This window comes from Neofelis nebulosa, chromosome 7 (assembly GCF_028018385.1).
Source record: "Neofelis nebulosa isolate mNeoNeb1 chromosome 7, mNeoNeb1.pri, whole genome shotgun sequence".
Classification (NCBI taxonomy): domain Eukaryota; kingdom Metazoa; phylum Chordata; class Mammalia; order Carnivora; family Felidae; genus Neofelis; species Neofelis nebulosa.
The window spans coordinates 20,004,045-20,018,163 of NC_080788.1; the positions used below are offsets into that span (position 1 = coordinate 20,004,045).

Genomic DNA, 14,119 nt, shown 5'->3' on the forward strand with positions numbered 1-14,119 from the left:
GTTAAGTTTCTGGGGACTCAGAAGTAATATGTGGATTTTTCGACTGAGGGGTGGGTTGGCGCCCCTCACCCCTGTGTGGTTCAAGGGTCAACTGTATGTCTGAATACTGCATTTATTTATTTTTTAAATTTCTCTCGCTATTCTCTGTCTTTACTCTTCCAGATCAGTTTTAAATCGTTCAGTTAGATTCCTCCTACCCCCTTAATTTCGTGGTGAGATTGATTGGTATTGTCTTAAAATGGGAGATTTGTGAAGAATGGCCATGTCAGTGATGTTGAAGCCAGGAACACCGTACAAAGGAAAAACCCTTAAAAATCAATAACCATCTATTCTAAGTGCCTATTGTATTTCAAGTGTTCTGGTCAGTTAAAAAAAATAAAGGTCTCTGCCACATCAACTCTCACTTGACTCTCAGTCCTGGTGAAGCAGCCTCTCAGAAGAAACATTTTCCAGAAGTCATGACTAGAGTATCCAGCAAATGCTCCTCATACAAGGCACCTGTTAGACTTCAATATTTTATTTGGTTTTTATCTTATGACACTTGGAATAAAAAACCCAACCAAAGCTTTCCCAAAGCAGACACAGGAAAACCACTGGCCACATGGCTTAAAAGGGCGTAACATCAGCTAAAGGCTGCCTGCAGTCAGAAGGGGCACACTGCGTCCAGACTGTCCTTATGGCTGTGTGGGTTCTGTCAGCCTCTTCCTAGAGCTTGGAACTAGCCTCCTTTCCCACAAAACGAGGACAAAAACACTCACAGTAAGATTGCCATGAGGGGTCATGTTAATAGTATAATACCAAGCACTTGACATGGATGGAAATTTAATCCTTCCAACAGCTTTATGCAGAAGAGGGACCTGAGGCTCAGAATGATGATGACCTGTCTAGGGCCGCTGTTGGTGAGGGGCAGAATATGAGTCTGATGAGCAAGCTGGCTCCAGACTCAACCTCTATGGTATGCTGGTTCTTCAATAACAAACAAATACGCACGCGTGCGCACGCGCACACACACACACACACACACACACACACACTCATACATATATATGTACCCACCTACACTCACACCCCCCACACATAATACATACATACATACATACATACATACATTCATGTGTACATACATACCCACATGTACATATGCATATAGACACATAACATACCCACATGCACACACACACACACATATATATACGTGTATATATATATACATATACACACACATATATCTATATCTATATATATATATATATACACAGACACACACATGATACCCACTCTAGTCCATGCACACATACAGAGTTTGCTGCCCTGCCTTAGTCCTAGATAGATTTAAGACTGACTCTCTGGGGATAAGAAAGTCCAAATAAACTAGTCCAAAGAAACAAGTTCTCCCATCGTATACTGAACCTTTTTTTCTCACATACATATGGAGAATTAAAGTATATTTGCTTCCAAGCAACTATATCTTTATATTACCTTAATTGTGCAATCTAAAGTTCTATGATAGTCTTTCATTTTTACCTCTTAGGAAGAAATGTTACACATAGGTATATATATTTTTAATTTCATGATGGAAATTTTCAAATAAAAATAGAGAAAGCAATAGTGAGTTTCTATGTTCCCATCACACAGTGCCAGCAATCAACAACATTCCACCAATTTTGCTTTGTCTACCCCCTCCTTGCTTTCCCATCCCACACCCCCTGAAGTATTTATTTTTTATTTATTTTTATTTTTTTAGGTAAGCTCTACACCCAGTGTGGGGCTTGACCCCAAGATCAAGAGGCACACGCTCTACCAACTGAGCCAGCCACGCACCCCTCCTTGAAGTATTTGTGTGTGTGTGTGTGTGTTTGTTTTAATGTTTATTTATTTATTTTGAGAAAGAAAGAGAGAGCACAAACAGGGGAAGAGGAGAGAGAGAGAGAGAGGGAGAGAGAGAGAGACAGAGAGAGAGAGAGAGAGACAGAGAGAGAGAGAGAGAGAATCCTGAGCAGGCTCCATGATGTCAGTGCAGAGCCTGATGCAGGGCTTGAACTCATAAACCATGAGATCATGACTGAGCCAAAAATCAAAAGTCAGATATTTAACCCACTGAGCCATCCAGGCACCCCCAAAGTATTTTCAGGCAAATACTAGATCTCATTAATATCTTACTTGTAAATACTATTGTATATGTCACTAGCAATAAGAACTTTTTTTTCATAAACCTTAACTCCTTGTCATTTAGGACTTTGTTTCAGATGCTCTGATTCTACACTGATTTTTATTTTATTTTGTTTTATTTTATTTTATTTTATTTTATTTTATTTTATTTTATTTATCTTTGAGAGAGAGAGAGAAAGAGTGCACAAAAGCAAGGGAGACGCAGAGGGACAGAGAGGGACAGAATCCCATGCAAGCTCCATGCTTAGCATGGAGTCCGATGTGGGGCTGGAACTCACAAACCATGAGATCATGACCTGAACTGAAATCAAGAGTTGGAGGCTTAACCGACTGAACCACCCACGCACGCACCCCTATATACTGATTTTTAGCAATGAGGTGAAATAACACCAGTATCTGATAGAGAATACATAAGCACTATCATTCCATTCCTCTTTTTGATACATTTTCCTGCTTCCCTAGCTCAGTGGGCATCTGGAAATGCTGGTGAAACACAGAGAAACCCGGCCCATGTGGGTTGCTGCTCTTTTGGAATCAGAGGGAAGACTAGAGAGAGAGAGAGAGAGAGAGAGAGAGAGAGAAATTTTCATCAGGGAGAAAAAGTGAATTCTCTGCATTCAAGAGAAATGACATAGAAATTTTTAAGACGCCATTAATTGTTTCTGCCTGTGTATTACTATGTGAACACCATGTAAAACGAAAACCCATTGGAGCCATGGAATACGATACATGGTGTCCATTAAAGAAGGGGGATTGGAAAGCGTGCTTGAATTTTTTTTCCATTTCAGGTTGATGCCTTACAACCCCCCTCACAGAAGAAGACAACGGGAGGCACCCAAGCTCTTCAGGTGGGGCTCGTGGTTATAAAGTAAGTGTGAGCCCAGGATGGAAACAAACCACAGCTCTGCTTGGGCTCTCCATGCTGGGCACAGAGCCGAAACCGCAGGGCGGAACAGGGTGCAGAGGTGAAGCATGAAGAAGCAGGCTTCTGCCTCTGCATGCCCAGCAGATCTGGCATGTTGCCCACAGGCAGTCTCAGTAAGGGTGTGCCCAATGAATGAGAGAAGAAACGAGCAAAGACATCCCTAGTGCTGCTCAGGGCCAAACTCACTTCCAGCTGAGCAGAGCCGTGGGCATCGGAGTGCTTGCAGGAGCCCCAGGTCACGAGGAGGTGGTGGGGGCGTCCCCGTGTCTGAGGGTACTAAGCAGGATGCCTACCTGAGCAGGGAGGCTGGCCCCGGTGGTGCAGGTGCACGAGGCAAAGCCTCGTGTTACCACCAATGTGGGCTCTGAGGTGAGGAGGGCAAGATAGGGGGACCCCTATCCTTAGTTACCTGGCCTGGGTCATCACCTTCTATGCAAATCCTCATCAAGATGTGTTCATCCTCATCTGGTAGGAGGAAAGGCAGTGGTGAGGCCAGGTGCCATTATGGACTGAATGCGTGTGTTCCCCAAAATTCATATGTTGGAACCTGACCCCAACGTGATAGTATCAGGTGGTGGGGCGGTAGGGAGGTGATTAGGTCAGGAGGGTGGAGCCCTCATGAATAGGATTAGTGTCCTACCAAAAGTGACCCCAGAAAGTTAGCTTGCTGAGCTTCCACCGTGCAAGGATATAAAAGGAGGCGGCTGGGAAGAGAGACGTCCCCAGAACCCAACTGTGCTGGCAGCCTGATCTCAGACTTCCCAGCTTCCAGAACTGTGAAGAAAGAACTTCTGTTGTTTATAAGCCACCCGGTCTACGGCATTTTGGTAGAGCAGTCTGAAGACATCAGAGATTTGGGAAAAGTGGGAACATGAGGATCCGACCCCAGGCCTGTTCCAAACCAGATGCGGGAGAAGGAAGTGCACACATTTCTCAGAGGACTGGAACTTTCTGCATTCAGGAAGACCCAAACTTAAAATTTTGAGCATTCCAGATGCAAACATTCTAAAACGCAGCCATGCTTCTCTGAAAGATGGTCTGCAAGGAGAGACCTCTGCTCTGGCTGCATCATCACCAGCCAGCGCCCTGTCTCAGGCCTTGCAGGCTCTGGATGGTAACTGGGGTGGCCTGCGTAGTGCTCGGCTTGCACGCCCACCCCGGATGCCTCAGGGAGCCTAGTCTCCCACACCTGGGCCCACACCTGCTTCCCCAGTGAGGGTGCTGAGGTCCTAGCGAGTCCAGATCCGGCACTCAGTAAAGTTCAGTCAAGGTGTGCTCAACACAGGAATGAATGAAAAGCCACTTTTGTAAACACAACACAGCTGTGAATCAGGATGTGCTCTCAATTCCCTTCCTCCCTTGTCTCCCAGAGGAGACCGATCTTGGGAGAAGACACACCCTTCCCCTGGCCCAGGAACTGAAGAGGACAATGAATGAACTCATCAGCTACTCAGTTTCTAAGAAATAGTTTTAAAACGAATGACACAAACCAGGTTCAATCTGACAGGGGTGAGTATTCTTTGAGCTAGCATATTCAGAAGACTCAGTTATTTAATAAGCTGTGGTCTTAGCTGAGATTTCATAGTACTATCACATAGCACACCATTGAAATGGAGTTGTTTTCTTTTTTCTTTTTTTTTTTAAACAATTATGTAAGTTGCAGAGATTTGAGGGGTATTGAAGTGAACGATACAGAACCAAGCACCTTGCTCCCAAAATAGGGTCTCAGGAGCACTGTAGAGAAATGAGAACAGTGTTGCTCCTTCTGGCCAGCCAGTCTTTGTGTTTGCTGCATTAATCTTGGCACTGAGGCTGGCGGTGACTGGAAAACCAGGGAGGGAAATACATGTGCTTTGGGATCAATCACACCCTGGGCACCAACGGACAACACCCATAGGCAGCTCCCAGGTCTGCATTTCTCTTGGGCCCCAGAATGCTGCAGTCAGTAGGAAACTTTCGTTAACTGGTGTCACCTTCTATGGCTGAGGTCCCTGACAGACACTGCCAGACCGACCTAAACTTGTAAGTGTTGGGGACAGCCCTGCTTTGTTAATAATGCGCTTTTTAAATTTTTTTTTTTTATTTTTGAGAGAGAGACAGACACAGCGTGAGAGTGGGAGGGACAGAGAGAGAGAGAGAGAGAGGGAGACACAGAATCTGAAGCAATATCCAGGCTCCGAGTTGTCAGAGCGGGGCTCAAACCCACAAACTGAGATCATGACCCGAGCCGAAGTTGGACACTTAACTGACCGAGCCACCCAGGCACCCCCGAGGATAGCCCTGCTTTGAAAGCCAGACTGGTTGAAAGACCCTTCTCATTCTTTTTTCTCTTCTTCCCTGTACTCTGGAGAGATGCTGTTGGAACCAAGACTAAGTCCACCTGTGCACAGGGAGGAGGCGCTAATGCCTGGATGTGCTGAGCGTGCACAGCCCGGAGAGAGGAACCCATCCTCCTCACACACAGAAAGAGGGGAGGGCAGTAAGGCACCAGTGGCAGGCCGCTTGCCTGCTGCTTGTTTCTGCAAAGGCCATCTCAGGAGCGGCACCTCCCTGCAGGGCAAAGCTTGTGCGAATGAACCGCCACGGTAACTGCTCAGGAACGCACAGGCGCTTAGTGTGCCCCCGTCCCCTAGATTCCAATAAGCCACAGAAGGTCAGAGCTAAGAGAGCTTATTCTGTTCCTGTCTCAACCAGCCAAAGATGCAGGTTCTAACCATGCCCAAGGAAGGGCATTGGCCTGTTTCAGGACTTACTGTGGGGCTGCCCTCGGGAGGTATCCCCTGCATCTCTAAGCCTGTGTCCACTGTAGTATGTAAAGCAGCTGGTCATGTGGTGATCACAAAAGATTCCAACTGTACTCACTCATTCACCAAACAACCACTGCACACCTATGATGATCCGCACAGCAGGAGGCATTGGGCACAGGGGGAAGCCAGCAGACAAGGTTCCAGAGATCAGGGTGAAAGATGAGGGCAGGGCTGGAGAGTGCTGTGCAGGCAGGAGACAGGGAGCAGAGGTGGTGGGAAGGGACGTAGGGGGTGCGTGGCGCATAGTTCTGTGCTGGGCACCGAAGCAACCCCACAGCTCAGTACTTGCACTTGCGAGAATCATCATTACGTAGGTAGATTTCCCTCCAGTGCTCACCCCTGCAGGGCGGCAGGGTATCCCCACTCACCCCCTGGGAGAGTGCGGGCACACTTGTGGCTTTCACTACCAGCTACTTGCCAAATGTGTACTTCCAGCCCAGACCTCCATCCAGGTACGCATCTCTATCTGGATTTGTCATAGGAATCTTCCATGCCCTAAACTAAGCTCCCAATCTTCTCTCCATCACCCCCTCCCCTGCAGCGTTCCAGATCCAGGAAACTGCGGGTCTGTTCTTGCCCAGAACAAAACCAAACTTCTGGAGTCGTCCATGTCCCCTCTCTGCCCTCACAGCCCGTATCTTACCTGTCAGCAGGCCCTCTCAACACGGCTTCGGGAATCTGACCACTCCACTGCCACCACCCTGGTCTGAGTCACCTTCCTCTCCCATCGTGATGACCCCTTAACTGTGCCTCTCCTCTACTCCAACCACAGTTCAGAGTAGTCCGACCAAACTGGCAGGGGTGAACCTAGTAACAGAGAAGTTCACACCGTCTCTCTCCTCTGCCTAAAAGCCCCCAGTGGCTTCCCACCAATCCTTGCAGTGGCCTACAGCGCCGGGTGCAATGTGGTCTTGCAGGATCTCGGGCACCACTGGACACACCACATCAGCACCTGCATGCTGATAAAGCCGCCCGCAGGCAGTGCCGGTCCAGGGGGTGTGGGGATCTCGTAGGTGCCTGCCCATCTTGCCGCCCACCCACCCCTGCAGGAAGAGGATGTCTCCAGCTGGTCCTAAAGAGGACTGGGATGTGGGCAGGCTGGAGAGAGGGGAGGGGTAACCTCAGGCCAGCAGAGCCCCCTCCAGGATGTGGACGTGCCACACGAGCCACTGCTTCAGAGACAGGCAGGTCCTCTATGAGGGCTCAGAGAACATCTAGCTCAGCTCTGTTTCACAGCCCAGGACACTGAGGTCCTGACAGGGACCCTGACTTGCAAAGTTCTTAGAAGTGTAAATAAACATCTACCAGAATCACAACGGTGTGCACACTCTTCCCCGCGATAGACATGGGCCTCAGCTTCCGACGGACAAGCTGTGCTGTGTGAACACACAGCTCCACAGACGCATCCATCCGGGTGCAAGTGGCAGTGCTGATGGCACAGGAACAACACCTTGTACCCGAGGAGCACGCGATGCTTGTGGCTGCAGCTGGCATGAGACGCTGATCCTCGACTTTCAATGGTAGGTCAGTGCACTTAAGGGTTTTAAAAGAGTTCAGGAACTTCTACTTTAAAAATATATGAATTTTGGGTGCCTGGGTGGTTCAGTGGGTTGAGCATCCGACTCTTGGTTTCGGCTCAGGTCATGTTCTCATGGTTCACGGGTTCGAGCCCCCAATCGGGCTCTGTGCTGGCAGCGCAAAGCCTGCTTGGGATTCTCTCTCTCCCTCTCTATGTCCCTCCCCTCCTTCTCTCTCTCTCTCTCTCTCTCTCTCAAAATAAATAAACTTTCAATTTCAAGTGATTTAATTTGAATTGGAAGTGATGTAAAATTTTGCATCTTTGTATTTTTAGACTGTTATAGTAACTTTTTTTCAAAATAGTTATTATCCTAAAGGCAGAAAGAAAGTGACTGGGAGCAGGCAGGGTCTTATAGATGATTTGATCATTTAAAGTCAATTTTTGGGGTGCCTGGGTGGCTCAGTCAGTTGGGTGTCCGACTTCGGTTCAGGTCATGATCTCATGATTCGTGAGTTTGAGCCCCACATCAGGCTCTGTGCTGACAGCTCAGGGCCTGGAGCCTGCTTCAGATTCTGTGTCTCCCTCTCTCTCTGCTCCTCCCCTGCTCACATTCTGTCTCTCTCTCAAAAATAAATAAAGATTAAAAAAAAAATTTTAAGTCAATTTTCTGGGGGCATCTGGGTGGCTCAGTCAGTTAAGCATTTGACTTCGTCTCAGGTCATGATCTTGTGACTCGTGAGTTTGAGCCCCGCATCAGGCTCTGTGCTGACAGCTCAGAGCCTGGAGCCTGCTTCAGATTCTGTCTCCCTCTCTGTCTGCCCCTCCCCCTCTTGTTCTCTCTCGATCGTTCTTTCTCTCTCTCACAAAAAAAAAATAATAAAATCAATTTTCTGCATGAGGCAAGTCAATGCTCTTCTGTTCTTCCTGGTTAAAAAAAAATTCTCTGAAATTGTGCTTCATGAAAACTCAGAAAAGGACCAGGGCAGGGGAAGGTTCTAGGGTGATCAAGAAGCAGGCCCCTAGGGACAACAGAACGGTGAAAGCAAACTTCAGGGAACTGTCTCCACAGACAGCATAGTCCCTGTCCCTTTACTACAAATCCCAATCCAACAGAGAGATATGTGAAGACATCAGAGACTGCGGTTGGTGACTATGGCAGAAGACGCAATGATTATTCTCATTTTCTCTCCTGGTGTAGCCTCATCACCTCCATCAGTGCCTGGCCCAAAGTAGGAATTCAATACAGATCAGTTCAAGAAATGATTATGACCCAAAAGGAGAGTTAGGAAAGGCTACCATCCCAGAGGAAAAAAAAAACAATCTGAAAGCAAAAGTAAGAAAACCATTCCATTTACAATAGCATCAAAAAGAACAAAATACTTAGGAATAAATGTCACCAAGGATGTACAAGGCATGTGGACTGACAGCCACAAAACAATGCTGATAGAAATGAAAGAAGATCGAGATAAGTCAAAATAAATAAATAAATTGTGTTCACGGATGGGAGAACTCAATTTTGTAAAGATGGCAATTCTCCCCAAACTGAACTAGATTCAGTGAAATCTCTATCAAAATTCCAACCACTGGGGCGCCTGGGTGGCTCAGTCGGTTAAGTGTCTGACTTCTGCTCAGGTCATGATCTCGCTGTTCGCGAGTTCGAGCCCTGTGTCAGGCTCTGTGCCAACAGCTCAGAGCCTGGAGCCTGCTTTGGATTCTGGGTCTCCTTCTCTCTCTGCCCCTCCCCCGCTTGTGCTCTGTCTCTCTCTCAAAAATAAATAAAAACATTAAAAAAAAAAACCTCTTACAACTCCATAATAAAAGACAAACAACTAAGTTTTAAAATAAGCAAAAGATATGAATACACATTTCTCCAAAGAAGATAAAAGTGGGCAATAAGCCCACGAAAAGATGGTCAGCATTATTAGTCATTAGGGGAATTAGTGCAAATCAAAACCGTAATGAGATATACTTCACACCCACTAGGATGTCTGTAATAAGGAAATGGATATGATAAAACAAGAGCTGATGATGACAGAGAGAAACTAAAATCCTCATATAGTGCTGATAGGAATATAAAATGGTAGAGCACTGCAGAGAACAGTTTGATGGTTCTCTAAAAAGTCAAACATAGAATTACTATATAACCCAGCAATTCCATTCTTACGTATACAACCAAGAGAACTGAAAATGTATGCCCACATAAAGACTTACATGTGGATGTTCAAAGCAGCATTATTCCTAACAGTCATTAAGTAGAAAGAACCCAGCTGTCCATCAACTCATGAAAGGATAAACAAAATGTTATAGATGCAATTATTTACACACAATTAAATTGTATTTAGTCATGAAAGGGCATGAAGTATGATACATACTATAAACATTGTGCTAACTGGACACGAAAGGTGACATATTGTGTGATTCCATTTACATGAAACATCCAGAAGAGGCAAATCCATGGATACAGCAAGTAGATTAGGGGTTGCTGGGGGCTGGGAGAATGGGGAGTGTCTGCTTAGTGGGTATGGGGTATCCCTTTGGGGTGATGACAAAGTTCTGGATTTAGTTAAGTGGTAAGTTGTAAAACACTGTGAATGTACTGAAGGCCATTTAGTTACACACTTTATTTATTTATTTTTTAATGTGTATTTATTTTTGAGAGAGAGGGAGAGACAGAGCATGAGCAGGGGAGGGGCAGAGAGAGGGAGACACAGATCCCAAGCAGGCTCCAGGCTCTGAGCTGTCAGCACAGAGCTTGACATGGAGCTCGAACTCACGAACCGTGAGACCATCACTTGAGCCCAAGTCGGACGCTTAACTGACTGAGCCACCCAGGCGCCCCTAGTTACACACTTTAAAAGGATTTAAATGGTGAATTTTACCTCCATAAAAAAAAAAGAAGAAGAAAAAGAAAAGAAAGAATTATGAGAGACACATGTTAAATAAAAGTCTGAGTTAACAAAAAGGTAGAAATAATAAAAGTGGTCTGGAAATTCCTGAGAACAACTGACCTTGCTTCTCGGGGTTGCGGACCTGGGACGGCATGTCTTGGATTTCCAAGGTCCATTCCCCCTCGGCCTTTTCTCCCCAGCAGTGCACGGTCATGAATTCCCAGTTTGTAAACCCTTCATTGGAATGATCCAGCAATCTGCAATTGGAGACTCGGGGTGAGAACACAAGGATCTGGAAAGGAGGGGGTGGGACAGGCCGAGGAGGGCTCTCTCCCAGCTCATAATTACTTAGGTGACAGTACTATTCAGCTGAGTGGCACCTCCAGGGCAGCAGGTCTGAGAACGGAAGGAAAAAGAGCCTGGCCCTCAGCACAGGCACAGGTGCAGGTACAATGGTGACCGCTTTCAAACCCTTGTATTACGACACAGCCCTGGACAGCAGCTTCACCTCCCTTATCCCATTTGGTCCCCTGAACATTCTGAGAGGTAGGCAGGCTGGCAGGACTTACAGGTGCCCAACATGAGACGGACTCAGCCAGCGATGGGCTCTTCCTGCCATCCTAGTTTACTGATGGAGAGATCCCAAGGGTAGTGATTCATGGCAGGTCCAACAGCCAGGAACCAGCTGAGCTGGGACTCACCCAACGGCATTCGGACTCCTGTCTTTGTTCTTTCCAGCACAGGGAGGTGTGTAAGAGATTACCAAAGAAGGTCCTCAAACCCCCCACCCCCCCACCCCATGTTCCTTCAGGTGTTTGGTTCCTTCCTACCCCTTCCCTCCTACAGAGGATCTGGACCAATGCCTGGGTGCACAAAGGCAGAAAGAGGCTAGGCCACATGATTCTTTGACTTAAACACCTAGGGCATCACAGAGGAAACCTTTCTAAAATGCTGGCTTATGGAACGAATGAAACCTTCACATCTCTCATGGACCCAGCTCTTATGTGCTATTCTCCAGGAGATACAAAGAAGGAGAAATGTGCAACTCTCCAGGGCTTAACAGGCTTCAACAGGTGCATTTGGAAGAGATGACATAAGAGGCCTGGTTGTTCTCCAGTGTGGGTGGGAGGCACCCCTGGGTGCAGCACGGGGAGGCACAGGAGCTCCCGCCCCTCAGCAAGCCTCCCCTTGTAGGTTCTGATGAGCCTCCTTGGTCCTTTGCTACCCCAAGGTCCTTCTGGACTTCAACCCAGATCCATTTCCTCTTCTTTGACTTGAGCAGGAAACAGGAAGCAAGTTATGGGCACTCTCTTTCTTCCCACACCCTGTGCCCTGCTTAGTCTCCTCTCCTTGGAAGAAACAATCTCAGGTTCTTCTCTCTTACTCTTCCTTCCCAGTCTAATTTTCTAGCTCTATTGTGGAACACTGTCTTTACCCAAGAGCTCTTTATTTGTACAATCTCAGGTTCTTCTCTCTTACTCTTCCTTCCCAGTCTAATTTTCTAGCTCTATTGTGGAACACTGTCTTTACCCAAGAGCTCTTTATTTGTCATCAGAAGTTCAGATACATATTTGGTGTGATGTAAGACTGGATGCCTGATTTGGGTGTTCTCCAAACATCCAACGAATGTATAAAAACCTTTATCGGAAGAATGTTCTTCGCTTAGCGAATAGTGAGGGGGAGGGCCACACCCTGTACGTTCTTCTAAGAAACTGCAAAGGTCAAGGCTGATTTTCACACACAATGCCAAACTGAACCTGACCCGCCTGGACAGAACAAAGACAAATTGTCTTCTAAGGGCTGAAGTACTTAACGAAATGTCAACTTAACTCTTGGTGAAAAAAAATCTGGCAACCTGAAAAAGCTGCCGTATTGAGCAAGATGCGAAATAAAGTAGAAGTAATACATCGCCCAAATACAAACTCTTGATATAATCACAAACTCCGTGCCTTGGAAAAAAACAAATTCCCAAGACTCAGATGACTGCCAAATGGCCTCAAGGCAGGTTTCAAGTGCTTGATGGCACAGGTACAGCACCTCCTAGCTAACGGGTAGTCTTGAAGCGAATGAACTTGGCAGGCCCCGCTCGTTCCCATCTGAGGGGCACACACCGGGCTTGAACAGGACGGAGGTTAGAAGGGGAGGAGAGCAGAGTGCACAGGGGCCAGGTGGGGGGGATGCTGGGGCGCTGGAAGGTTCTTCCAGGTCAGGTGGATGTAAGCAGGACAGGGAGGGAGGGCAGCTGCATGTGCCGGGCATTTTCATCTACATCATCAGCATCCAGTGCTTGTAGCATTCTGGACTGTGATGGGAGTGAAATGACATTTCCAGAGGTGAGGGATAAAGGGAGGAGAAATGGGTGACTCCTGGGTACCCAGCCAGGAGGTGAAGGAGCAGGGTATAATCTCACGTCTCTGGGCCCACAGCCCATCTCGGCGTGGGTCCTCGCAGGTCACTGCTGCCCTGCTGGCCTCTGACCTGCCGCCCCAAGCCCTAAGCCTCACTGTGGCTCTTGGTCAACCCAGGTCACCATTTGGTGCCTGGATCCAGCTCCTGCCTCGAAGTCAGGCCTCACCACCTTAGATGCCTCCTGGTGTGCAGCATGGAGCAAAGGGGGCTCTAGGGAGGTGACTTCATGAGAGCCCAGAGAAGTGGAGCCTGTGCCTGGCCTCCATGCTACTGTAAGGACGGGGACCTAAGGTGCCTTGAAGTGGCCCCGCCCATCCACCCAGCTCCAGTCTGGTGTTTGAACAGGGAATGAGGGCCCTTATCAGAGAACTTCAATGTTTCAAGGAACGCTAGAAATTTGGACTTTTAGATGAAATCTCTAAAAGTTCCAGTAATAATAATAGCAACTCTGGTTGCAAAATAGCATAAATAAAGCGTTGGCTTGCCAGCTGGCACTCTCAAACTGCTCACAGCCTTGCTGGTCTCCCAAGGGCAGAGGCAGAGTGTGGCCCAGGCCTACCTTCAGGAGGGAGAGATGCCCCCTGTCGCTCTCATTCTACGAGGGTGGAACCTAACCTGGTGGGGACTGAGCCTGATGGCCAAGCCCTTGGAACCCATGAAGCCAGGATTTGGTCTCAGGGCTGGTTCCAGAGGACAAACTCCCCACTCCTTCAGACAACTGGCTGGCAAGAGCATTCAGCCTTTCATCTCTGCAGGCAATCTCTCTGTCTTACGCAAAGTAGGGGTGGGGTGGAAGGGGGCTAAGAGAAACGGCAACTCCTACCTGGTCCTGAATGGAGGCCTTCACTCAACCCCCATTTTCTGAATCCTACAGCCCAAATATGGCTGCAGCCCCAGGCAGGGAACCCAAATGGGTCATGTGGGCCCAGTGTGGGCAAGCAGGCAGTGGGGCCACGGCCCAGAAGACAGGTAGTGGCAGGGTGCTTCCTGAGGCGGCGGGGGACACAGTTGCCAGCTGTTTTTCAAGAGAAGCTGGAAGTGCTGGTTTGTCCTGAAACCTTTCTTTTTCCCTCTGCCTCTTAGCTAGAAGGGGCTGGAAGGAAGCCCCAGTCCCCCTTGCCCCCTCCCCCAACCTCCCATTAATCCCCTCACTCCAGTTACCTGCAAGCACCACAAATGCATCAAAGTACTTCTTTCTTGTTTCTGACTTTGTGGAAGAAATGGCTCCATGGCTCTCCACAAAGCCTATACCTTCAGGAGGGAGAGATGCCCCCTGTCGCTCTCATTCTACGAGGGTGGAACCTAACCTGGTGGGGTTAGGTTCCTAGAGTTCAGAGGCTGTTTATTGGTCCTGAGTGGGACCCTCTCAGGCACATGGGTGAGAAGGCTGTAGAGAGCAGCC

The 14,119-nt window shown here is 47.8% G+C and overlaps 1 protein-coding gene across 3 annotated transcripts in view; it reads right to left on the reverse strand.

Annotated features, from left to right (window-relative positions):
• The window catches only part of PCSK6 (proprotein convertase subtilisin/kexin type 6), a 192,847-nt gene that overhangs the window by 47,224 nt on the left and 131,504 nt on the right, over positions 1–14,119 (reverse strand). For all 3 annotated transcript variants that reach the window (XM_058736784.1, XM_058736781.1, XM_058736783.1), the window contains one exon: positions 10,429–10,565. In XM_058736784.1, the coding sequence (XP_058592767.1) occupies positions 10,429–10,565 (137 nt within the window). The remainder of the gene's footprint in view (positions 1–10,428; positions 10,566–14,119) is intronic.